The sequence below is a fragment of the Penicillium robsamsonii genome (assembly GCF_028829455.1).
Source record: "Penicillium robsamsonii strain IBT 29466 chromosome Unknown utg000007l_segment0_segment0, whole genome shotgun sequence".
Classification (NCBI taxonomy): Eukaryota; Fungi; Ascomycota; class Eurotiomycetes; order Eurotiales; family Aspergillaceae; genus Penicillium; species Penicillium robsamsonii.
In genome coordinates this window covers 129,450-154,330 of record NW_026643225.1, presented here as the reverse complement: position 1 = coordinate 154,330, position 24,881 = coordinate 129,450, and the positions used below count along the sequence as shown (strand labels likewise).

Below are 24,881 nucleotides of genomic sequence, written 5' to 3'. Positions count from 1 at the left end.
CAACGCCAGCCTAAACGGTTCATGAGCAGAAGAAAACTACACCTCCAAGAGATGTCATCAGAACACCCAACCACCACCATCGGTCTGGATTGACCAGCTGTTCTCTTGCGGTCAGCTGGAATCCTGACGTTGACGATAGTTCTCGTTTTCGCTTATCACCGGTTGGAATGGGGTTCAATGTAGTGGTAGGGAGCATCTTTGGTGGCTGGTAGGCGAGGAACATGGGATTGACGACCGAGCCATCAGCCTTGGTCAAATCGAGGCGTTTAATGCGATTGAACTTGTCAACATCTACGGTAAATCCCTGTGTGTTGTCAGAAAAAGCTGGCGGAGAGAGAAAAACGAAAGAGATGTACCTTGAACTCCTCGGTGGTGTTATATCGTGTGTAGTGACCTGACTTCTTCCGACAGGGGTCGGACAGCAGCTGACGGCCATCGACAGCAATTGGAGTCAATAACAAAGTTCCGTTGCCAAACACGGTATAAGCCCCATGCTGCCATTGCATTATCCCTCCGGGGCATGATGGGTCGGTAGCTGTTCAATATCAATACGGCGTCGAAATCTATATCCATAGTGTACTGACGATTTGAGATTGCCCGATAGTATGCGGATTCATAATTTCCATCATCATCAAATGAATATGAAATGCCCGTTAGATTCGGCTCGAGCAGCTTGTCGTTGAGCGGATCGTAGAATCCCTACACACGTTAGTCTCAAGTCGTATACTATAGTAGCTCCACATACTGGACCAGTAAGAACGTCACGAGATTTGGTGGTCCATGTTCCAAACAAGTCGTTCGCATTTGCCAGAGCGGCTGTAACTAAAAGATAAATAAAAAACATCTTAGTTGACAAAAGGAAAATGTACAGAAAGGGAGTATTTGAAGGGCGCCCTTTATTGGGGTGGAGACAACATTCCTGGAATGGAAAGGGTTGAAGTTTGCATTGTATAAATATTTATATATAAACAATATATACACTGGTTCTGTAGTGTAGTGGTTATCACTCTGGTTTTTGATCTATTGTATCAATCTAAAATTACCAGAAACCCCAGTTCGAACCCGGGCAGGACCTTTTCTTTTTTTGCGGAAACCTTATGCGTTCTTCTAACTTCTTATTTTTTTTATTTTTTTTACATATACTTTATTCGCAGTGTCATAGACAAAAAAAAATATGAATGATTAGCTATATAAGTAAGCTCAAGGTAGGAATAATACTTCGAAGTACTCCGTAAGCATACTGGGATTAATATTATGACTCTACGGGAATATATACCAAGGCGGTAAAAAGCATAAACCGGATGACCTTTCTACCTATAACTAGGGACTTCCCCCGCGGATTACTCTACTTGTATTTACCCGTGGGCTTTAGAATTATCTACAACTATCCTAACAGGATGGCATTCCAGGCTGCAAAGCGTGAGCTTCGCAAGAGGATGAGCTCAACGCTGCAGAGTCTGTCTGCAGCCTCAATAAGTCAACAATGTCAGATTGAATGATGGCCCCTGAGTTCTAAGGTTGTACATGCTAACCTGTCCTAGCCAGCACGGCAACGGCCAAGTTTTTGTCACTGCCCGAGTATCAAAACGCCAAAAGCATCGCCGTATACCTGTCTATGCCAAACGGGGAACTATCAACAACAGGAATCGTAAAGGATGCTCTACAGCGCGGGAAGAATGTCTACATCCCGTACATTCATGCCCAGGACAAAACATCCATCATGGACATGTTCGCCCTCGGATCCATGTCCGAGTTTGAGTCATTACAGCCGGACAAATGGGGAATCCCATCTCTCCTAGCTACGCAAATTGAAGGTCGACCGAACGGATTGACACAGGGCTTGGATCTTATTGTTATGCCGGGCGTGGCCTTTGACCACGGGTTCCGACGACTTGGTCATGGCAAAGGGTATTATGATCATTTTCTAACGCGATACTCAACATTGACCCGCAAAATGCCATTCCTTGGTAAGAGTCCCAGAAAAGAAACAATCCGTTTATCCCCGACTGAACTCCATGGTAGTTGCCCTTTCTCTCCAAGACCAGTTACTCTCCGAGGATATTCCCGTGGTGGAGCACGACTGGTTGATAGATGCGATCGTGGTTGGTGATGGTCAATACTTGGACCGCAGGGTGTAGTGCAAATTGAAAATACAAAAGGAATAGCGAAAATTCAAACGGCCTGGATCAGAGAAACGTTGTCTCCCTTGAGGAGGATCTGGCCTGTTGCGCATTAGTTAGCTGTGTTCTCGTGGGACCCCGGTTTCAATTTCATCGTACCTAGTGGCCGGCGCTTCTCTTCCTCTGTCTTGGTTGCCAGACGCACTTCGACGGCATCGTCAATGACCAGGTTCATGAATTCATCGAAACCCTAGCATAGGTTAGCTTAGATGACAACCAAAACGATATCTCGTAAGAAACACATACACGGATCTTCCCTTCTATCCGGAAGGCGAGCTGTTCATACAGCCAGACTGAAACAGTGCTGCGCTTCTGCAGGAGACTGAAAATGAAGTGAATCGGAGCCAACAATGTCTTGCGGCCTGCCATGATGTGCGGTTATGTCGAAAGTGATAGCTGTCACACGGGGGGACGAGGCGAAGAAAGCTCTGGCGGGCCTGGCAGTCGTCCCGTGATTTGATTACCGTAATACGGTTATCTTGTCACGGCCACCCCATCCCACCTTCAACTCCCCCTCTTCGAACCCGTTCGCCTCATCAGATGCTGATACATTTTTGATACATTGCTGAGCCTTGATTAATCTATTTAGTTCAACATGGCCAGCAAGGAAGCCGGGCAGGCATTCGCCCCGGTCCTGGCGGCCGTCGCGACAATGCAAGGAAATGTGCCTAGGACTGAGAAGACTCAGGCCCATGAATTCCTTGAGAAGTTCCAGAAATCGGTACGATTCTTTGGCTTAGAATTGAGTGGGATTGTTCGCTGACCTTGTGTTTATAGATTGAGGCCTGGACCACAACCCACGCTCTATTACAGTCCCCCGATGTGCCCGTTGAAGCCAAACTATTCGCCGCGACCACACTGAAAGGAAAAGTAAGGTTATTCTTGCCTGAAGATTTTCGCCGTTTCTAATTGCGCAGATTATATTTGATCTCGATCAACTCCCCCCGACTCAGTATTGGCCCTACGAGACTCGGTTCTCAACCTATTGGTGGCATTTGCGCCAGGCCCGCGCCCTATTCAGACTCAGTTATGTGTGTGTCTAGCCAGTTTGGCAATCCAGATGGTCACATGGAAAGATGTACTGGCGACCGTCGGAGCCGCGCTAGGAAGCAGTGCAGGGGACTGTGTGCTGGAGTTCCTGAAGATTCTGCCCGAGGAAGTCACCGAGGGTCGCAAAATCAATCTCAGTGTATGTTTCAGTATTGATGTTCACAAAGGTCCAAGCTGACATTTACCAAAGGAAGATGAATTGTTTGCGAGAACCAAGGAGCTGCTAGAAGACAACGCGGAGCAGGTCATGCAGCTGATGATCCAATATGCCCAGTCGTCGCGTACGTATTCAACGAACCCTGTTCTATCAATTACGTATGTAGGATTCATAACTGACCACAAACAGCTGCTGCCGCAACCAACCCCCGTCTCTTAGACTGCATTACTTCGTGGCTACGTGAAATCCCTGCCGCCAAGGTTGTTGAGTCACCTCTCATGGATGTTATCTTCAAAGCGTTGGACAACGACATATCTTTTGACGCTGGTGTCGACTGTGTTTGCACGCTTTACCGCGACACAAAGGACGTGGACGAGTCGTTGCCCGTCATTCAAGCCCTTTATCCCCGATTGATGGCACTTCGCCCAAAGATTGCCGAAACAGCCGAGGCTGAAGATTTGGAGGCTTTCAAGGGTGTCACACGAATGTTTGCGGAGGCAGGTGAAGCGTGGGTTGTCCTCGTTGCACGTCTGCCGGGTGAGTTCCAGGGACTCGTTGAGGCACTTCTCGAATGTTGCGCGCGGGACTGGGAGCGCGACGCAGTGTCTTTGACTTTCATTTTCTGGTACGAACTGAAGCAATATGTTACTCTGGACCGGTACACCGACGCTCGGCTCGCGTTCCAGCCTATCTTTGCCCAATTGGTCGACATCATGGTGAAGCATCTCGAGTTTCCTAGTCCGGAAGACGGTGAGACCGAAGATTTGTTTTCTGGAGACCGCGAGCAAGAGGAAAAATTCCGTCAATTCCGCCATGCAATGGGCGATGTCCTCAAGGACTGCTGTGCCGTTGTGGGTGTGAATGATTGTCTTGCTAAAATCTACCAACTGATCCAGCAATGGGTTGGCAAGTATGCATCTCAGGCAAGTAATGAGCATGTTCCTCATTGGCAGGAATTGGAGGCTCCTCTGTTTGGTCTCCGCGCAATGGGCCGCATGGTCGACCCCTTAGAAAGCACTATTCTTGGAGAATTGATTCCTTTGATCGTTCAGATTCCTGACCAGGAGAAAGTGCGGTTCCAGGCGATCATGGCACTAGCACGCTACACGGAATGGACAGCTAACCACCCTGAAACATTGGAGGCTCAGCTTAACTATGTGATTTCCGGTTTCCACCATTCTTCCCAAGAAGTTGTGCAGGCCTCTGCTCTTGCCTTCAAGTTTTTGGGAACAGACTGCCAGAAGTTGCTTGGTGGCCATATTACGCAGCTGCATGCCTTCTATGAGTCAGTTCTTGATAAGCTGAAGCCCACCAGCCAGGAGGAAGTCACTGAAGGTGTTGCCGCAGTGGTTTCGGTGCAGCCCCATGATAAGATCTACGATTCATACAAAATGTTCTGCGACCCGATTATGGCTCGCATTATGAACCTTGCGAATAATGCGCAAACTGAAGAAGGCCAGCGAGCCGTGGCCGATCATCTACAACTGATCACTATCTTTGTGCAAGTGGTGACTCCGATTCTTGCACCGGGAGAAGAAAACCCTGCCGTCAAATACTGCAGCGAGGTTCTGCCTATTATGGCCACGATTGTCATGAACTTTACGTCTTCCACACCTATTCTCGAGCGAGTGTGCCGATGCTGGCGATACATGATCATTTCTTATCGTACTGGAATGATCCCTCTTTTGCCGACTCTGGCTCAGAGTATCGCGAACGGATTCCAGGCCTCACGCGAGGGCTGCTTCCTTTGGGCTACGGATGCGGTGGTGCGTGAGTTCTCCGATGGTGCCGAGTACGTGGACCAGGCCACCAGCGATGCCGTTTTCCAGTTCTATGAGCAGCAGGCCATTGCTTTCCTGCGGATCTTGAACGATCTCCCCCCTCAAAATCTGCCAGATGTGATTGAAGACTTCTTCCGTCTCTCCTCGAACGCCGTTCGATACTACCCCAAGAAGTACATCACCTCGTCCCTCGCCGTCCCCATCTTCTCCGCCGCCCTCAGTGCTCTCACTCTTCAACAAGTCGACCCTCTCATCGCTACGCTTCATTATTACCGGGATCTGTTCAGCTTTGCATTTGATAAGCCTATGGTCTCCCAGTTTACCAGTCCGGAAGGCCAGCCTTACGTTACCCCGCCTGAGGTTCGCGAGGCCGTTAAGGCATTGATTATCTCGCAAGGCCAGCCTTTGGCGCAACGTGTGTTGACGGGCATGATGTTCACTTTCCCTGGTGACTGCTTCGCTGATGCGTCGGGAGTACTGATGACGATGTTCGAACTGCTCCCCCAGGAAACCGGGGCATGGCTGCAGACTACACTGCAGATGCTGCCGACTGGCACTATGAAGCACGGCGAAGCCGAGCGACTGCTAAAGAATGTCTCCGAGAAAGTACAGTCAGGGGACACCCGCAAAATCCGTGTTCTCCTCCAAGGTTGGTCCTCCTTCCCTTTGTTCTTTTATTACCTCATCTAACCTCACGCAGACTTCACCAACTCCTATCGCCGCCGCAATGTAGCCCCACGCGATGGCCTTGGCCGCCTGGAGGCCACTCGATTCCGATTCAGCGGATGAGAATGTCACTGGAAATTCTTTAGTGCTGATCAGCACTAAAAAAAAGAGAAACCCACGGAAGCATTGCACAAAACCAGGCGTCAGTTGCTATTAACGTGCCATGTGGTACGATACACGATGGGATGGCATGAACTCGGTGTGATGATTAATGACCTGCTGGTACGCCGGCACTGACCAGAACCTTTCTGGCTTTGACATTGCTGCCCCTTCAGGTATTGTACGAGCTCGACCTGTATCTAGGTATTCAATAGTCCGACTCATTTCTGCATTGAGATGCGTCTTTGGCGCACTTTCTGTGTATGGTCATTTGATTACGAGTAATGAATCTATTGGGCATCAATAATCCATTGGCATATATATATATATTATATTTAGTAAGTGTTTTATGTTTTTAGGATAGTATAGGATCTACAATTATATAGGCTAACTCCAAGTACGGGGTATAGAAAGAGATTATACAGATCATCCCGAGCAGTATATATCACTATTGTAGAGCGCATAGACATGTTCGAAAAGAATAGTAGTAGTATATTCCTTACGATATACTATACGAGATATACTCGGACTCACCTCTCCACCCCACCGAGATCTCCGCACTTCCTCCCCGGACAACCTTCTCCTTTGCGCTTCATACTTTGATTCATTTCTACTCTTGGACCTCCTTCCGACACATTCTTCCGATTCCACCAGTGATCGTCGTGCCATGGCATGAAATGGAGACCGACGGTCAACCCTCGAAGAGACGGCGACGCAGTCGCAAAGTTCTCTCCGATCGCAAGTTTGAATGCACCTTCGAAGGCTGTGGGAAGAGCTACTCTCGTGCCGAACACCTGAGTCGCCATGCGCTCAACCACACCCCGAAACAAATCTATCGCTGCGACTTTCCCAACTGTTTCCGATCCTTCGTGCGACAGGACCTCTGTACACGCCACCGTGAACGTCACACCACCAGCGGTTCCCAGCTCCAGAAACGAGATCATTTCGCTGAAAATGACACCAAAACTTCCCCGACTTCCTCGCCTGCAATCACCGCGCCGGAATACTATGTTGGCTCGGAGGAGCCCAAACCACCCGTGACAACATACCCCCTCACCACCGGAGTCGATAACAATGGGATACCGGTGGATCAATACTCGGATTTCCCGGCGGCGCTGGACCAACCCGATAATCTGATCGACCTTGACTCCATGTCCTACCCGATCTTTGGCGGGGAAACCTATAACCGATCACCATTCGCCATGGCGGACGACTTTGCAGCGTGGCTATTCAGCGAGCCACTCACACCGCTGGGCTATGGAATGGTACCGCTTGTTCAGAACCAGTTCTACGTGAACGAGCCTACATATAACAACAACAACTTTTGCTCCGTGATTCCACAGCATCCGATGAGCGTGACGAGTATTCTGGACTCGGGAGCTCCACCAGCTATTATATCTGAAGGAAAGCGCCAAGAGCTGCTGCACTTGATGTCAACTCGATTCAATGAATCGGCGTATGCGATGGGTGCTAAACGCAAAGACGCGCTGATGGACGGAGATTTGAATAATGACCGACATGTCTTGAGCTTGCGCATGATGCAGTCGTACATTGGATCTTATTGGTACCACTTCCATGCACAACTTCCAATTTTGCATCAGCCGACATTTAGCGCTGATCGTACCCCGAATCTATTACTACTAGCGATTATGGCAATTGGAGCCGCAACGTTGGATAATATTCATGGCCAGTCTGTCACCGAAGCAGCGGCTGAATTGGCTAGCTTCATTGCTTGGCATTTGCGTTGGGAAATCTTCATGGATGCGGACTTTCGGCCGCCAGCTAGGCTCTGGGTGTTTCAATCTCTGTTACTACTTGAAGTCTACGAGAAACTCTTTTCTACACGCGCATTACATGAACGCGCACACATCCACCACGACACAACACTCACGCTTATGCGCCGAGGTAGTTCGCTCATCGCTAATCCTTCATTTGCCACCCCGGAAGCCAAAGAAGAAGACGAGTCATGGGCAACCTGGATCAAGACCGAAGCGACTCGGCGCGTGGCATTCGCCGCCTTTGTGCTGGACTCAACGCATGCCACTATGTTCGGCCACTCGGCCAAAATGGTGGCCCACGAACTGCGGCTGCCATTGCCATGTGACGAGGCGCTGTGGGCTGCAACCAGCGCCGCCGAGGTCGCTCGCGTGCAATCCAGTCTACAGTCGCACGGTGTGCGGCCAATTATGTTCCTCGACGGCCTCAAGCGCACACTCAATGGCCAGCCCGTCCGGACCAACGCGTTTGGGCGAATTATTATCATGTCAGGCTTGCTGAGCGTCTGCTGGCATCTCAACCAGCGAGACCTGCAGATCAGCTCGCTCGGTGTGGGTCAGACCCTCGGCGGACGAGATAAGTGGCGGACAGCACTTCTCCGGGCGTTTGATAACTGGCGTCGTGACTTCGACGAAGCCCTGGGTCCGTCGACCACATCCGAGTCCCGCAACGTACTGCACGGGCTGGCCCATATGGGCTCCCATGTCGATATAGCCGATTTACAGATCTTCGCAGGTGCTGGTCGGTTAATGGGACGGTCTATCACAGCCCGTGACTACTCTGCTGCACGAGAAAAGACCGAGAAATGGGCGACCAAGGCTTCGGCGCGGGATGCCACGTTCTACGCGCTCAAGTTCCTATGTGCCTGTTTCTTAGACCCGACCACACAGCCTGGGGAGTATGCTGCACGTGATGACTACGTGTTAAATCGGCCGTGGGTGATGTACTTTGCAGCGTTGGTGGTATGGACCTATGGGTTTGCGCTGGATGGACCCTTGCGTCCACCCCCTATTCTCCTAACAGTGGCCGACCGAGAGCGCGACATGCAGGGATTTTTGCATCGCGTGGGTGAAATTCAGGAACCCCACGAATTGGAGGCTATGCACGGGCGCAATGGATGTCTCGGTCTGTTAATGATTCTCCGAGACTCCTTTGCCAAACCGCGGTGGGAGTTGTTGGGAGAGGCGGCGCGGCTGCTGGACAGCTGCATCGCAAAGCTGCAGTCGTAGCATGTATGATGTGTTTATATACCAATGATTATGTTTCTATTATTCTGAACCTTTGAAGTGAAGTACGGAGTATGCACTATAGAAGTATACAAGTATACGCCCCTGAATACCGCGTTGCCCTAACAACCGCCGATCCCACATCCAGTTCCTCCCGACCTTCACCTCCCAATCCGCATTTTTGTTTCCAATCTCCAATCTCCAATTTCAAAACTATCCAACCAAAATGGTGAGTTCTCAAATTCCTCAATGTTGATGCACTTCCTATTCAAGCGGTCCTACCGTCATCCCTTCCCGCCCATGTAACCACGGAATCGGCCCCCCCCGATTCCCCCCTCTACAACTGTGTCATTAAGGCATTACCATCGACCTCACTTTCATCTTCATCATGGCTAATCAACACGATCAGGCCTCTACAAACTACAAGGAAGCGTTCTCGCTCTTCGATCGCCGTGGTACCGGCCGGGTCGCTGGTGACCTCCTCGGTGACCTGCTCCGCGCTTGCGGTCAGAACCCCACGCTGGCTGAGATTAGTGACTTGGAGAAGACTGTCGGTGGTGATTGTATGTTTTCATTCTTACCTTGGTGGATGCGCTTGCGCGTGTCTATCGAAAGTAGGGAAATCCCTGGCTAATTCCCTCTCCCTCGCTCTAGTTGACTTCGACTCCTTCCTGAAAGTCCTCAACCGCCCCGGTGGTTTCCGTGAACCCGGCGAGCCTGAGGAGTACTGTCGTGGATTCCAGGTCTTTGATAAGGATATGACTGGGTTTATTGGTGTTGGACAGCTGCGCTACAGTATGATTTTGCCCCACAATTTGGATGCGCTTGGAAAGGAGATCGCTAATATGACACTTCTAGTTCTCACAAATCTTGGCGAGAAGATGTCTGATGATGAAGTCGATGAGCTGCTCAAGGCTGTCGATACTAGCTCCGGCGAGATTAACTACACGGGTATGTTTGGCCGTGGGAGTCCAGTGTGGACTATATATGGTGAATTACATCTGCTAACTCCCTCCAGATCTTGTCCGTACTATCCTCGCCAACTGATACCCCGATATGATTAACGTTCGATATGGAAATGGCTACGGCTTGAGGGATTGATATTCGGCGCGTTGGAACCTTCGTCTTGTATGTTTTTATCAAATACACTGTATTATTTTGGTCCGGGGTATCTTAGAATGTAGATATCCATCTACATCTGTACGTAGATTGTACATCTAAACAGCCCACTCCCTCCACTCCCTCTCCCCAACCCCCCTCACCCCCCAACTTCTCCGTTTCCACAACAGCCCCGGGAAGAAGGTAAACAGCCGGCGGCCGTTCCTCCTCTTCTTCTTCTTGCTTCCCCACTCCCCGATCCCCAGCAGAGGGCCAATGCAGCCGATCCAAATAATACCCCACAACAACCTTGCACCGCCCACATCTCAAAAGAATCCTCTTCTCAATCCCGTCTTCGCGTCGGATAACAGTCGCCCGTCGGTCCGGGACCGTAGTGGCCAGTAAGAGCGTCGTGTGGTTAGAGGCATGTCTTGCTTTGCGCGATGACGTCTCTGTTGCCTTGGCTTCTTCTTCGAGTTCGGCTTCTACATCCCCGTCTGTTGAGCTCTTGCGTTCGAGTGGTAAGATCAGTGCTTTGTCTTTGCCTTCGCCACCGCGTCGTGGGAGCGTGCTTATGTTGCGTGTTGTTGCTAGCAGGAGGTGGTTGCAGAAGCGGCAGTGTTGGGTTTGGATTGGGAGGCGTTGGTCGGTCATTTTGAGGTTGGTAGAGTTGTGTTGTGATTGCGTATTGACAGACGCTTTTGACCTGATAGGAGCGGGGAAGATAGAGCTGGTGCGTACTGGCAGATCGGTTGCTATGTCGGTGATGCGAGTTGAAAGCTGGGGTCTTGGTTAGTCTTTTGCGCGGGTTTGAGTTGGAATTATCTTTCTGCCGGGGGTAGCTCAGTAGGTACTTACAGGGAAGGTGATTTGATTGAGGTATTTAATCCAAGACTCTGTGTTGTCTTGTATGCCAGAGTTCTACAATGAGGCAATTAAGAAAAAGAGAGCTGTTGCGAATAATTGCAGAATGGCAAGGCGGTGTGCTTATCAGTATATCAACAGTGTGATGTTTAACAGCTTCAACCTTGGAAGATTCCAATGTTAGCTACAATATAGCTAGTCCAAGCTAGAGGGATTAATAACATGTTGCTCGGCATTCATGAGCATCAATATGCATTCGTGTAGCTCTGATATAATTTTTTTAAGGTATAGTGTAAAGCCCCTGTCTGATGGCTGTTAAATGCTGCGCACCGGTTTATGCCAGTCCCAGGTCCTTATAGAATGCATCGGTCTGAGGCTCACGGCCCAGGAACTCAGTCAGAGTTTTCATCTCATCCTGGCTACCACCCTTCTCCAGAACCTGGTAGCGGTAGCGACGGCCAGCAGCCTTGTTCATGGGATCGTCCTTGAAAACGGTGTAGAACATGTCGGTGGAGTAGACTTGGGAGCTGCAGAGGAAAATCATCAGTATTTGCACAACATTGAAACCAATAGAATCAACTTATAAATTTACCTCAGGTATCCGTAGTATCCAGCGTCGTAACCTCCGATCAAATGTCCGAAAGTTGCCTCGCCGTGGCCCCACTCGTTACCAGCACCCAGAGCCTCCGGTCCGTCCATCTGGGTAATCTCCTGGCGGAGACGGTTGTATGTCGCAGACAGAGGAAGAGCCTCAATGTCAGCGTGGGTCTTGGGCTCGTGCACGGTCATGTCGAAGATACCGAAGTGCAGTTGGCGCAAGTTGAACAGGGAGTCGTTGACGTGCTTGGTGCGGATTAGGTTCTCAATCACATCGTCAGGGATGCGCTCTGATGGCTGGCTGGTGGCCTTCTCGCCCTGCTGGGCCTCCTGCCAGCTAGCAAGGTACTCTGGGGAGAGAGTTGAGTAGTGTCGGCTCAGAGAGCGCAGCTGCGAGGGTGTCCAGCACCAGTTCTCCAACATCTGGCTGGGTGCCTCAACAAAGTCCCGCACTGTGCTGGTGCCATGGAAGCGGGAGTAGATGGTCCGGGACACAAGATCGTGGATGCCGTGGCCTAGTTCATGGAAGAGGGTCACAACCTCGTCGTGCTTCAGCAGACTAGGCTTCTTATGCTGGGGCTTGGTGAAGTTGCACACCAAGGCGGTGGCAGGGAATCGGCGGTTGCCATCCTTATCAACGAAGCCGGGCTGCAGGTTAAAGTTGGCCGCATGGCCATACTTGCCCTCGCGAGGGAACAGGTCCAGGTACAAGTATCCAACGAACCCACTACCCTCGCCCTCATCGTTCCACACAGTGTACACTTGAACATCCTCGTGCCAGACAATGTCATTGCCCTGGCCAGTTGGGGCAATGGCTGCCCGGTCCTCGCCAATGATCTCAACGAACTCCAGACCGAACAGCTCCTCGAAGATCTTCAGCATACCCTCGATGGTTGTCTGCAAGGGGAACCACTCAGCAATAAGCTGTTGGTCCAGCGAGTAGTCCTTCTCGAGCATAAGACGGTCATAGAACCGGTGGTCCCATAGGTAGTAGCGGCCATCGGCCTTGGGGTCCGTGGCGTTCTTCAGATCTAGCAACTTCTGTGTCTCCTTCTTACCGCCAGCGGTCAGTCTGTCCCGAAGATCGCCCAAGAATTTGTTAACCGTCTCGGGGGTCTTGGCCATCTTGTCCTCAATACGGAAGGCAGCGTGGTTGGGGTAGCCGATCAGACGGGCCGCTTCATCACGGAGTATAATGGATTCCCGGAAGAGTGGCACGTTCTGGTTGCACTTGTTCTCGTTGGCGATCATGACTTGGCGGCGGACCTCGGGGTCAATGGCGTATTTCATGGTAGGGAAGAGGTCGGGGTATTTGAACGACAGGAAAAGCTTGCCGGCGTTCTCGCCCTCACCCTTCTTCAGGCCATCTAGAACGTCCTTGGGCACACCAGCCAGCTGCTCAGGGGTAAACCAAATGCCGCCGTTCTCCTCGTTCAGGTTCTTCTGGAATTCAATGCTCAGCTGGCTTAGCCTCTTCTTGATTTCCTTGAAGCGAAGCCGCTGAGGGCCGGCGGGCAGGCCAAGTCCATTACGGATAAAGTCCTTGTGTTCCTTCTCCAGCAGACGGCGTGACTCTGGGTCGAGAGACTCGTTGCGGCGCAGTACGGCGTCAACCAGACCAAAGATATCGTCACGCATGACTGCCTCAATAAAGAACTCATCCATGAGCTCTTCAGCCTTGGACGAGGCATCCCGCAGCTTCGAGTCGGTTGAGACAGCCTGGTAGAATCCTAGGATGTGTGACTCTAGTCCCATCTCGTTGTCATTTTGGGCGAGGGGACGGAGAACATTGGCAAAGGTTGCGGCTTCGGGCTTGATCTCCGCCACCACCTTGTCCTGAATGGCACGCGAGCTCTTGATCAAACGTTCGGCATCCGCCACCACTGACTGTGGAGTGGCCGTAAAGATAGGCGGGGCCTGGGGCGGCGTTCGGAGGTGAGCGGGGGCCATGCTGGAGGTCGTCAAGAGTCGTCTTGGTACGTTGGTACGTAATTGGCCCAGCACAGATGAGAGGCGGGCGGGGATACGGAGGAAGGGCGCCACGATGAGGATAGCTAAGAGAGCAAGGACGAGGTGGACACGAGAGGTTAAAGTAATGATAGGCGGTATTCGACGTGTGAAGGGGAAAGAAGGAGAGATGAAGTTGTCAGGTGATCTGAAGCTGCCCATGATTTGCGGGGACAGATATCTACACAGTCTTGGCAGTTGTTTTTACAAAGAGAACAAAGAGAAAGAATCAACAATGACCCAATGACTCCTATTAGTAGGCCTGTAGAATTGTAGGATTGTAGAATTGTAGAATTGTCTATAGATGGCTACAAACACAAATTTCTCAGGGCTAGATGATCTGTCATATATTATGACCTATAGGTCATTTCCAATAGTTAGCTATAGTCGTATGCACGTTGACAGAATCCACTATTTTCCCTATGCGCCTATAGAGGCCCCGGGCAAGTGACATCCATTGTACAGAAAGACAATGGCATTGGGAAGGATTGACATGTGAAGGCCAAGCGCCCCGCACTTTTGCAATTTCTTCAGGTACAGCCTAACCTCACGTCTACAAAGATTTCTTCAACAGAGTATATATCCATGGAAGGATGAAAATTCGTTTCTAATTCATGATTATCTATGAAAGTGCGTCACAGGTCGCTTTTGAAAGAAAGAAAGACGCCGACACCGACCCTACCCACAAATGCAAAACATGTCATAAAAGTTCAATCTAAGCCGCATCTGCAGTAGGGATCGGCTCGGGCATCTTAGTGACCTGTTGACCGGCCCGGATAATCCGCTGGCCTGTCTCATCACGCACATACTCAGAGTTCTCCTTCTGAGCACGCTTCCAGATCTCAACCTCACCACCGCCACGAATGACTCCAACACGCATGGTGGAAAGCAAGTTGTGAGCACCGTTGGAGTGGTAGTAAACACCACCGTTGAACATGGCAGTTGCGTCCTTGCCAAGGCCAGACTTGATCATCGCCTTACCACCGGGGTGGTCCTTGATGAAGTCGGTCACGTCGTGAACAACACCGGCGATGGAGATCAGACCACGACCGTTCTTGGCCTGCTCGACATAGTCATCCCACTCCATGACGGGAAGCTGATCGAGGGGAGTACCCCAATCGAGCTTGGCGCGCTTCTGGTCAATCTTCTTCTGCAGCTGCTGGACGCGGCCCTTCTCGATCTCGTTGGAGCGGAACTGCTTCAAGTCATAGGCGAGGCCGAGCTGCTTCCATGACCAGATGGTCCACTTGGTGGGGTCATACTGCTGCCACTCAATGGCGTTACGGTAATCCGAGGGGAACTCGTGGTGGAAGTTGTGGTATCCCTCGCCGAGAGTGACCAGGGCGGTGATGATGTGATCACGGGGAGAGTTGCGGTCGTCGAAGGGCTGGTCACCGAGCCAGTGGGCCAGCGAGTTGACACAGAAGGTAGCCTGTTGAACGAAGAAGATACGCAGAATACCTGCGTACACAAATCCGCCGTACCAGTCGCCCCAGCCAAGACCGGCGACGAGCATGGGGACGATAAGGCCCATACCGAGCACGACCTTGATATAGTTGCGGTGCTGCCAGACGACAACGGGATCTTCGTTCAGATCAGTGATGTCTGTGCGGCCAATACGCTTGGGGTTCTGCTTCATGACCATCCATCCCAGGTGGGAGTACAGCAAACCCTTACGGACGGAGTAAGGGTCCTTGTCGGTGTCGGTGTAACGGTGGTGAGCACGGTGGTCACGAGCCCACCAGCGGATGGAGCCTTCGACGGCACCGCCGCCGACCAGAGCGAGCCAGATACGCAGGGGCAAAGTGGCGGAATAGGAGCAGTGAGCCCAGAGACGATGGTATCCTGAATAATTGAGTCAGCTCATGTTCGGTGTTCAGGTTCAAAAATTCAGGACTACTTACCCGCTGTGATTCCCAGTCCAGTGAAGAAGTAGTAGATGACTGCCCAGATGGCGGTCTTCAACTGCAGAGGCACCCAGAAAGCCTGGATACAGCCGGAGATGGGAACGCCAATGATAAAGATGACATTCAACCAGTTGACGTGCTTGTACCAGTTCTGGCGAGTCAACTGGGTATCGGCAATGTGCACCTTCTTGGTGTCAGCCGCCCGAGGGCGTGAAGCATCGGGCTTGGACGACATGATGAGGATGTGGTAAAAGAGAACTTCAATCCAGGAGGACCAAAGGGTTTTTTTATACTTGGACCCACTTGGGACCAACGTTGGGGAGCCGGGGCACTGATCGCCAACGTAGATGGGGTAAATAGGGCTAAAAGACGAATCAAATGAAAGCAATCACAAGATCCCGAGGCAGAAAGACCAGAAGAAGAAGAGAATTGGCCTTATAAGCCTGTGCCAGTAGATTTTTGCGCTGTCCTTTGATCGGGAGTGGCGTGCCTCATCGCTTTCTGGCGAATGTTGGGTCCAGCCAGCCCCAACGCTTTGGTGCCTCAGGCAAAGATGGACCAATCAGCGCTCGATGGCAAATATGCTTAGGTCATCCAGCCCAGCACTGGGGTTCCACGGGTGGAGGTTAGTTCCATCGAGGGATATATTCAACCTCGGGATTTCTAGGGATAATTCTGTTTGATCCAATCATCTTTCGGATGAGAGGAGGCAATTAACATGTCGTACAGAGAGTGGTTAACACCCTTAGCGTTCCTTACAGGATGCATTTCCCGACCGACATTGGCCCGGGCCCTTCCGTGAATGGTCAGAAAACTGGACATCCATACAAGTGAAGTCATCGCACGCACAAGTACGGTGTACTCCATACAGAATGTGCGAGATACTGAAGGAATCTTAGTGATTCTTTCTAGGTTCATTCCTAGAAACCGGTATATCCTCAATACACGTGTCCAAGAGGTGAATGAATACGATGAAAATCGAATCCAGAGTAAAGTGTCATTATCCAAAAAACGAGAAATGATATGCGGAGATATCGATCATTGACTTTGACTTTAAGAAGACTGAACAGTTGAATGCCAGTGGGGATGGAGACTTTTCTGGAAGGCGGGATTACCGAGCCTCCAAAGTATATGTTACCTCCCGTCACCCTACGTGGAGGTATGACTACATGAGTCAAGAGTCAACCGAGACAATCACAACATATGATTCTATATGATCACGAATATCCCAGTATCTGCCTGATAAGGATGATGGACCTTGAGGTCGGAACCTTGAGATCGGAGTCTTCCACCTCCTTGTCCACGGCACCCTCCGGCTGTCAGATCTTAGATAAACAAGATAGCAGAGACCTGTAAGCTCTCGGGATGTACGTACAGTGACGATCCATAAGTTTCAGCACCCTCCTTGGCTACCGCTTTTCTAGATAGCCATACCGCCCCAAAATTGTAGCCTTTTGGTTGGTGGAATTAGAACTGGCAGAATAGGGGTGTTGAACCTTATGGATCGTCACTGCACATACTTACCTAGGAGACTGCCGGTATACTCCACCACCAATTGGGGGTTTTACATTGGCTCTATCTATCTCTGGATATCTATATGGATACACTACTCTGACAGTCTCGAAACACATACTATGGGGGAACTCGGGGACTCTCCAGTAAAACACCCATGGGGAACGCCTTATCTTTTCTCCACTAGGGGTCTCCCGTCATTGGCACTCTCTCAACTAGATAACGCGGGGACACTAACTAAATAGAGTTAAGCGACTAACTAACTAGCACGTTTATGCGATGCTCTTGCTAATCGTCCCCATTTGCACTTGCTAATGGCCTGGCGATTTGTCCGATAACAGAATTTTTCAGGTTGTCGCTCCCACGCAGGTGGGGACTCCCTTTTTAGTCATCCCGCGATTGAATTTTAGAGTTACCGAATATCGGGGTGTTTTTTTTTGGTTAAATATACACCAACGTCCTACATTGAATATCTCTATATTCATTATAACATTCAATATGGACGGTCCAGACCAGATCGGCCCCGATCATACGGCCAAGCGCACAATTGGCGACAAAGTGCGATATGCCGTCAAGACTTTTACCACAAGGTATGACTTCAAATACGCGTGTTATGGACCCTGACTCACAATCAACAGAGAAGGTTTACTAGGTGACTACGACTATGGATACCTCTTTATACCACGACTGCCCTTCACAAAGCGAGCTCGCAAATCTGCCCCGTTCTTCGGTCTCGATGACCGCGTCCCAGTCGTTCTCGCGTTGATTCTGGGTTTGCAGCATGCGCTGGCAATGTTGGCTGGTGGTGAGTTATAGACACACAGAATATGCAAGCAAAATCTAAAAGCATCAGTGATTTCGCCACCCATTTTGCTCGGCGGTTCAGGCGGTGCCCACTTTGGCGACGAGCTCTACCAGTACCTGGTTTCGACTTCATTGGTCGTCTCTGGCCTACTGAGTGCCGTTCAAATGTTCCGGTTACATATTAAGGGAACAAAATATTATATTGGAACTGGACTACTATCAGTCGTTGGTAGGAACTTCCCCTCCATACTTCAGAAACCCCGCTTCGGATGCTAATTGGTTCAAACAGGTACATCTTTCTCAACAATTACAGTCGCCCAGGGCGCCTTCTCCCAGATGTATAAATCGGGCTACTGTCCCACCCTCGAAGATGGAACTCAGCTCCCTTGTCCAAAAGGCTATGGCGCCCTCCTTGGCACCTCATGTCTCTGCTCCCTCCTTGAAATCGGCATGTCCTTCATGAGCAGCAAGATCCTCGCCCGCGTCTTCCCCCCACTCGTCACCGGCCCAACGGTTCTTCTGATCGGTGCTTCGCTCATCAAGTCCGCAATGCAGGACTGGGCCGGTGGCGCATCCTGTGGGTTTGACCCTTCCGCCCGCGCAATGTGTCCCAGCGCCAACGCCCCGCACCCTCTCCCCTGGGGAAGCCCCGAATTCATTGGGCTGGGATTCCTGGTCTTTGTCACAATTATTGTTTGCGAGCGATGGGGTCCTCCCATCCTCAAGAGTTGTTCCGTCATCGTTGGCCTTTTGGTTGGCTCGATCGTCGCTGCCGCGTGCAACTACTTCGATAATTCCGGTATCACTGCTGCGCCGGTGGCTTCATTCCCTTGGGTCCACACCTTCCCGCTGTCGGTATACCCTCCCCTCATCCTGCCGTTGCTCGCGCTATACATCGTTATTATGATGGAGTCTATTGGTGATATCACCGCGACATGTGATGTCTCCCGGCTCCAGGTCGAGGGTGGTACCTTCGATTCCCGGATCCAAGGTGGTGTTTTGGGTAACGGTATTACCTGTCTCTTGGCTGGCTTGATGACCATTAGCCCCATGTCCGTCTTCGCGCAGAACAACGGTGTGATTGCGCTGACAAAATGCGCTAACCGCACCGCCGGATACTGCTGCTGCCTCTTCTTGGTTATCATGGGAATTTTCTCCAAGTTCGCCGCTGCGCTGGTTGCAATCCCCAGCCCCGTCCTTGGTGGCATGACCGCTTTCCTCTTCAGTTCGGTGGCAGTCAGTGGTCTGCGCATCATTGGGTCTGTCGACCCCACCCGTCGCAACCGATTCATCCTCACGGCTAGTTTCTCCATTGGAATGGGTGTCACACTCCTGCCGGAATGGTTCAGCTACTTCTTCACCTACAAGGGTGACAACCATGCCCTCGAAGGCCTGATCAATGCTGTCGATCTTGTCATGGAGAACGGGTTCGCTATCTGTGCACTTCTCGGCATCTTCCTTAACCTCTTCATTCCTGATGAGCCCGATGAGCTTCCTGCCATCTTTGAGTCGACCGAGTCGGATGATGATCGTGTACAATCCAGCATTCCCGAGCAGTCGGAGCCTATTAAGACCGCTTGATCTTGGGTGTATAGTTCTGTCATATATGGAGTTTGTGTGGGGCTAGACTTGCCCTTAGCGTTGTTTTTAATACCTATGCTGCAATCTTATGTCGATATTCCCTGATATTTTCCTGCTCTCTCTACGAATGAGGTCCAGCAGCTCCTCGGTGGATTCCACGGGGAACCACCATGAATAATAACAACAGCGAACAAGCTATAATTCCTCTTCAACTCGGTTCATTCTCTTGTAATCTTGTCATCTTTTATTCTCTCTTTGCTATGTCAAGAAGAAATCCACGACTTAGCAACCGGACGAGGCTGCTCATTACCACTAGCCGTAGTGCTATCAAACTCCAAGCAATCCTTCTCCAACTCCCCCACATCACAATGCACAAACCCTTCATCAACAAGTATTTGCAGTCCAGTGAGTATCCACACCCGACACGTGATCCCAGGAATCGAATTAAGGGACTCATCATAGCTCCTCATAATCTCATCCATACGCGCATGCGCCGATGGAGGAATCGCTGCGATCTGAATTATCACGCATAAGAAATTCTCTGTAAACATCCCCGCTGTAGCCTCGTGTCCGGCAATTCACCCGCCGCCGATGTTTGAATATAGAAAACTCCGTAGTTATAGAGTATCTAGTTAACTAGTTAACTAGTTAACTAACTAGATGCTTTATAACTAGGCTGGGGTCCTCCAGGGCTAACATAAGACTCTTTTAGTTTTGCCCACCCAAACACATAGAAAGTAGAACAACTAACAGATGGTCTACCCACTAGAGATTCATGATAAGGAGCTCCTTCCGAGGTTGGATCCTAGCTGTCCGAATTAAGAAATATTGGTGCCTGAAACTTCCCCAGTTTTTGCCTGAAGATCATGGCAGCTCGTTTTAACTAGTTAATTGATCTAATTCTTAATCATGTACTGATGATACACACACCATTTTTGTCTTGTCTATACCCCCTCAACCTTCTCCCTAGGAGCCAGCATTTTAATATACTGGTGTACCCCAGTCTCAAGCACCTCCACAGAATCCCCAACCCTAACCACAAACTCCTCCTTCGCAGGAACAAGCTGCATCCCCAAACATGCATTAGTCCGATCTCCATCATCAATCCGCCGGTATGATTTCAGCGTCCGATCCGGCTCAGCCTTATGTCTATCCCCAGAAAGAGGATCAACATTGGGTAGTCGGCACCGAACAGTCCGACAAGAAGCGTGGATCTCCGTGCCGCCAATAGCAAGTCGCTTCCAGTGATCTTCCTCAAAAGCAGACGGGCCTTGAATAATGATGTTCGCGCGGAAGCGCCGGATGCTCAGTCGTGGAATGGCGTAGGCGCAGCGTGCTGCTACGTCCCGGTGACTGGAGATATTGAGTAGGTGGATTGGATACGCATCTGCGAAGGCTGTGTTTGGTTGGAAGCCAATGTCTGCTTCGCGCGGTGCGTTGCGGAAGATCTGCCGCGAATGAGGTGCGCTGGCGCGGAAGAGAGTCAGGGTATTTTTTGATGGGTCGGACCCTAGATATGCGTGTAATGACTTTGGGAGCAGTCTGCCGTAGTCATAAGCTAGAGGCTTGTCTTTCCAGATCTTGACTGGGACCAGTGGGAACTTGGAGTCTGCAGATGGAAGCAGGGGGACTTGGAATGTCTGCTGGCTTTGGAGTAACTTCAGTGTCATGCCGACCTTAATGGGTAAGCCCTTCCATCCTGCTGGCGGCATTCGTGGATACGATATCAGCATCACGCCCTGCGACTTGACTTCTGGTAGGTCTGCGTCATAATTTGGGGTAGACGGGTCAGGAACCCAGATCTCGGGATGGATCAAAGCTAGGCGATTGAAGCCGGCATTGCGTAAGGTGCGAATGTTCCACTCATCATTGTTATACTCCGCAAAGACGAATTGTCGATCGAATTCAAGTCCGGTTGGTACGACATTCGAGACTTGCAGCTCGACCGCACCACAGGATTTGAGTGGGTAACTGAACAGTGCTTTCACACGCCAGGATGGGCGACCGTGATTATCTTGATGGCTGGGTAGACCATGGCTGTACTTTGAGTCGAATTCATCGTCCAGGTTGCTCTGCCCTGGTGGAAGTCCCAGGCGGCGACATCCTTTCGGATTAATCGGTGCATTCAGTGTCTTTAGTGTTCTCAGAAGAAAAAACACAGATAGAAGGAGTACGATCATCAAAATTGGGAGAACCCCCCGAGGGAAATGTCGACATTGGACATTGGGAGTATGCAGCACTCGAGATCGATCGAGGGAAAAAAATTCCCGATTCCCGATTTCGGATCTCTGAACCGTCAACAATCCAACTGCCCCTGCTTATGATGGCATTTTTATTGTCATTTTTAGAATGAGATTGAACGCATTAGAGCTTGAATTCATTTCCTATTCTTCTACTTGGCTTTGAAGTGGCTTTGCTGCCAGCCATCCTGATGCGCCCATGAGCACCAACATGGACCTTCTCGGTCTCGACGGTCTCGAAGGGTTCGACGATGAAGACACGCGTAAGTAATTTCTCCAACTGCCTTAGAAAAGCATCAGACATTAAACTATGCCCAGTGCCCGTGGTCTCGATCTCAGCATCGCAGTCCCTCAACGCGTCGGCCGCCACCCGCGACCCGATCGCGACGGGTCTGGCGCGTCTGGACGAAGTTCTAAATGACCTCCCAGACCAGCCCAATCAAGGTGGAATTCTGCGTGGACATGTTACAGAAATATTCGGACCCCCAGGAGCCGGGAAGACATCGCTGGCGTGAGTGTGCCCCCCATATCCACACCGCCAGAGTTCGATCTGATCCATCTCCAGGTTGAGTATTGCATGTAATGCACTACGTGACGGCAAAGTAGTCTGGATTGGTATGTCCATGCCAGTTCCCCGAGTCAGCTGTGCTGTCCTAATCACACCGTTAGATACGGGATGCCCCTTGCCCAGTCCCCGACTCGAGGAAATATCCGTCAACCTCGATGACTTTATCTATTTCCGGGCGCATACGCTGCCCCATCTTATAGCCCTGCTTGCACGTCCACCAAAAGGGTTTCCGCCATCGGAAACGAATCTTATTGTTGTCGATTCTGTGTCGAATTTATTCCCAGCTTACTTCCCCAGCGCCCAAGAGCTCAAGGACCAACTCGCCGAGGGTAAAATCACTGATAAAGCACACCTGCAGTGGCTGCTGAATCGCAAGTGGAACGTTGCTAGCGAGCTAGCCACGCATCTGGCCAAACTCGCCGCGAGAAATATCGCCGTGTTGGCAATTAACCAATCCCATACAAAGATCAAGGGTCAGTCTCATGCGGCTTTGCAGCCGCTCTTGTCAGGCAGTGCGTGGGAAGCCAGCATACAGACTCGCATTGCAGTCTATCGTGACCTGCCGGATGAGCGAGTCGCGGAGGTCGAGAAGCGTGCGGGTAAGCCATTGCCCGAGCAAGCCGAGGGGCTGCTCGTTGCGTTTCGCATTGAACCGGTATGTCAAAGTCTCTGGCCTGTTGCATGCGATTGTGCTTCTAATTTGTCTAGGATGGTCTTTATGAAATAGAGAGAAAGGAGTCTCTCACCTCCGACCCTTTGACTCCCCTGCCGAAGTCTCCTCCCGACTTTGAGTACTATGATCCTCCTACTCCAACCCCTTCGCCTATATCCTCTGTGCTGTCTTCTGCACCACCATCTCCGGAAATGGAGTCTCCAAAACTGTCGCCATCTAAGCCGGCGTCACCAGCACGGCCTGCGCAGATACCTAATAAGAAACGGAAGGTAGAGGAGGTAGCCGACAGCCAGGATGAAGACTCTGAGGAAGATGTCCCATGGATAGGCGAGACAACCCTGAACACGAATTAATTGTGAACTCAAATATTTAACAATTTCCCTAGCCTTTAAACATCATAAGGTGATAGTAGGAAATACTTGTCTTTTTGTTTTCGTATCTTTGTTGGATATCTCTTTCAATAGGATCTACATGTATCTATTTTTGGGATTTGTTCTATAGACGCACAAAGATAGAAATAAACAAAATCTTGCCTTCCAATTCCCACATGCTTAGCATTAAAGATTAAAACGGAGTAATTAATATCGGACTTGGCCCCCAACTCCGATGCCGGATGTTGAATTTATCCCCATTATCCCCAAGGGTTACCCCAGACTCTGCCCCTGGAGTGAACACCTGAACACCTGAACACCCTATGCACATCCTGTCAATACAGTTCTTTCGTTTGTTTTCTCTGTCAGACAAGTCTAAAATTCGATCTGCACAAGCATTGACACTTTCCGGTCTTGTACGACCAGTCTATATCCCACGCTACATTCGAATATTTTCGCCCGTTTTTTTGCCTGTTTCTTCTTTCATTTCCCCAACAAAAATTCTTTCATACCCCGTTTGTCCATAGGAATATGTGGACATACCAAACAGGGTGAACTAGACTCCCTGCTCGAGTCCGGTTGCTCATATAACTACTCTCTTAAGCCCGAATGAGTCTCTTCTTCGACCATGTCCAACGTTCCCCAGGACATGCTGGATGGGATATCTGGTGCCCTCGCGAAAGAGGGTGATGTGTTACAGTTGATCCTCGTCGCTTTCATCGGTCTATCATGCTACAATGTCGCTGAGCTAGTTGTACTCGTCCCAGCCACATTCCGCAGGTGGCGTGGGCTCTATTTCTGGTCCCTGCTGGTCACGGGAGTGCTCGGTGTCGTACCATACTCAATTGGCTTCTTGATGAAGTTCTTTACACACACTGACTCCGTGTTGTCGGTCACTGTCCTGACCATCGGCTGGTGGACTATGGTTACTGGCCAATCTGTGGTGCTGTACTCACGACTCCACCTTGTGCTACGAGATGAGCGCATGTTGCGCCGTGTACTGCACCTCATCGTCGCAAATGTCATTCTTCTGCATGTGCCCACAACGATCCTCACTTACGGCGCGAACATAGTCCACAGCGGCGACGCCGCCTGGGTGAATGGGTACAACATCATGGAGAAAATCCAGCTGACCGGGTTCACGATCCAAGAGAGTCTGTTGTCAACGCTGTATGTGATTGAGACGGTTAAGCTTCTCCGTCTTGGGGCAGATGTGACTTCGCGCCCGGATGCCCGGATCATCATGTACCAGCTGATCGGGATCAACTGCGCGATCATAGCCATGGATGTGCTGCTTCTGGGTCTGGAATACGCCAATTTTTACGCCGTGCAAATCACCCTAAAGGGATTTGTGTACTCGCTCAAACTTAAACTCGAGTTTGCTGTGCTTGGTCGTCTGGTAGATCTCATCCAGGGGTCCAGACACCCCATTTCTATCGCGATTGCCGATACATTGCCTCTTTGCTCGATACAGAGGCCGCCTGAGACGCCAGATCAAAGCGAGGATACGCCTTATAATCAGGCTGAGCCGAAGGACTTTTTGTCTCCGCCGGACGGTGGCCGAGTTATTCAGAGGAGGATGCTGGTGGAGACTGGGAGGGCGTCTTCATTAGCAACATGACGGCATACAATATAAGTAGGGATAATATTGAAGCTTGGAATTG

At 50.6% G+C, this 24,881-nt stretch overlaps 13 protein-coding genes across 13 annotated transcripts; 7 read left to right on the top strand and 6 right to left on the bottom strand.

The window, feature by feature from the left end:
- Window positions 1-19: 19 nt before the first annotated feature.
- On the bottom strand, window positions 20-844 carry N7447_010336 (Chaperone endoplasmic reticulum protein-folding; the record flags this gene model as incomplete). The annotated part of the gene is made up of 4 exons (XM_057234598.1): window positions 20-304; window positions 357-535; window positions 585-699; window positions 746-844. The coding sequence occupies 4 exons, from the start codon at window positions 842-844 to the stop codon at window positions 20-22; spliced, it is 678 nt and encodes a 225-aa protein (XP_057080818.1).
- A 553-nt stretch (window positions 845-1,397) lies between these two features.
- Window positions 1,398-2,138, top strand: N7447_010335 (5-formyltetrahydrofolate cyclo-ligase; the record flags this gene model as incomplete). The annotated part of the gene is made up of 3 exons (XM_057234597.1): window positions 1,398-1,485; window positions 1,542-1,967; window positions 2,023-2,138. 3 exons carry the CDS (start codon window positions 1,398-1,400, stop codon window positions 2,136-2,138), a joined length of 630 nt encoding a protein of 209 aa, XP_057080817.1.
- A 34-nt stretch (window positions 2,139-2,172) lies between these two features.
- Window positions 2,173-2,549, bottom strand: N7447_010334 (small nuclear ribonucleoprotein E; the record flags this gene model as incomplete). Its single annotated transcript, XM_057234596.1, has 3 exons — window positions 2,173-2,222; window positions 2,280-2,370; window positions 2,427-2,549. 3 exons carry the CDS (start codon window positions 2,547-2,549, stop codon window positions 2,173-2,175), a joined length of 264 nt encoding a protein of 87 aa, XP_057080816.1.
- A 144-nt stretch (window positions 2,550-2,693) lies between these two features.
- Window positions 2,694-5,957, top strand: N7447_010333 (mRNA transport regulator MTR10; the record flags this gene model as incomplete). The annotated part of the gene is made up of 6 exons (XM_057234595.1): window positions 2,694-2,901; window positions 2,958-3,050; window positions 3,241-3,369; window positions 3,421-3,511; window positions 3,577-5,817; window positions 5,869-5,957. The coding sequence occupies exons 1-6, from the start codon at window positions 2,776-2,778 to the stop codon at window positions 5,955-5,957; spliced, it is 2,769 nt and encodes a 922-aa protein (XP_057080815.1). The 5' UTR covers window positions 2,694-2,775.
- A 713-nt stretch (window positions 5,958-6,670) lies between these two features.
- Window positions 6,671-8,998, top strand: N7447_010332 (putative C2H2 finger domain protein; the record flags this gene model as incomplete). Its single annotated transcript, XM_057234594.1, has 1 exon — window positions 6,671-8,998. The coding sequence occupies one exon, from the start codon at window positions 6,671-6,673 to the stop codon at window positions 8,996-8,998; it is 2,328 nt and encodes a 775-aa protein (XP_057080814.1).
- A 223-nt stretch (window positions 8,999-9,221) lies between these two features.
- On the top strand, window positions 9,222-10,042 carry N7447_010331 (uncharacterized protein; the record flags this gene model as incomplete). The annotated part of the gene is made up of 5 exons (XM_057234593.1): window positions 9,222-9,224; window positions 9,405-9,558; window positions 9,650-9,790; window positions 9,854-9,946; window positions 10,014-10,042. The coding sequence occupies 5 exons, from the start codon at window positions 9,222-9,224 to the stop codon at window positions 10,040-10,042; spliced, it is 420 nt and encodes a 139-aa protein (XP_057080813.1).
- A 126-nt stretch (window positions 10,043-10,168) lies between these two features.
- Window positions 10,169-10,747, bottom strand: N7447_010330 (uncharacterized protein; the record flags this gene model as incomplete). Its single annotated transcript, XM_057234592.1, has 1 exon — window positions 10,169-10,747. One exon carries the CDS (start codon window positions 10,745-10,747, stop codon window positions 10,169-10,171), a length of 579 nt encoding a protein of 192 aa, XP_057080812.1.
- A 544-nt stretch (window positions 10,748-11,291) lies between these two features.
- On the bottom strand, window positions 11,292-13,723 carry N7447_010329 (M3 family metallopeptidase; the record flags this gene model as incomplete). Its single annotated transcript, XM_057234591.1, has 2 exons — window positions 11,292-11,484; window positions 11,550-13,723. 2 exons carry the CDS (start codon window positions 13,721-13,723, stop codon window positions 11,292-11,294), a joined length of 2,367 nt encoding a protein of 788 aa, XP_057080811.1.
- Window positions 13,724-14,276: 553 nt separating this feature from the next.
- N7447_010328 (stearoyl-CoA 9-desaturase sdeA) lies at window positions 14,277-15,703 on the bottom strand (the record flags this gene model as incomplete). Its single annotated transcript, XM_057234590.1, has 2 exons — window positions 14,277-15,406; window positions 15,466-15,703. 2 exons carry the CDS (start codon window positions 15,701-15,703, stop codon window positions 14,277-14,279), a joined length of 1,368 nt encoding a protein of 455 aa, XP_057080810.1.
- A 1,775-nt stretch (window positions 15,704-17,478) lies between these two features.
- On the top strand, window positions 17,479-19,365 carry N7447_010327 (nucleobase:cation symporter-2 family protein; the record flags this gene model as incomplete). Its single annotated transcript, XM_057234589.1, has 4 exons — window positions 17,479-17,570; window positions 17,619-17,785; window positions 17,834-18,013; window positions 18,074-19,365. 4 exons carry the CDS (start codon window positions 17,479-17,481, stop codon window positions 19,363-19,365), a joined length of 1,731 nt encoding a protein of 576 aa, XP_057080809.1.
- Window positions 19,366-20,309: 944 nt separating this feature from the next.
- N7447_010326 (MOSC domain protein) lies at window positions 20,310-21,545 on the bottom strand (the record flags this gene model as incomplete). The annotated part of the gene is made up of 1 exon (XM_057234588.1): window positions 20,310-21,545. One exon carries the CDS (start codon window positions 21,543-21,545, stop codon window positions 20,310-20,312), a length of 1,236 nt encoding a protein of 411 aa, XP_057080808.1.
- A 259-nt stretch (window positions 21,546-21,804) lies between these two features.
- Window positions 21,805-23,199, top strand: N7447_010325 (uncharacterized protein; the record flags this gene model as incomplete). The annotated part of the gene is made up of 4 exons (XM_057234587.1): window positions 21,805-21,868; window positions 21,924-22,116; window positions 22,171-22,828; window positions 22,882-23,199. 4 exons carry the CDS (start codon window positions 21,805-21,807, stop codon window positions 23,197-23,199), a joined length of 1,233 nt encoding a protein of 410 aa, XP_057080807.1.
- A 646-nt stretch (window positions 23,200-23,845) lies between these two features.
- N7447_010324 (uncharacterized protein) lies at window positions 23,846-24,838 on the top strand (the record flags this gene model as incomplete). The annotated part of the gene is made up of 1 exon (XM_057234586.1): window positions 23,846-24,838. The coding sequence occupies one exon, from the start codon at window positions 23,846-23,848 to the stop codon at window positions 24,836-24,838; it is 993 nt and encodes a 330-aa protein (XP_057080806.1).
- Between the last annotated feature and the right edge of the window lie 43 nt (window positions 24,839-24,881).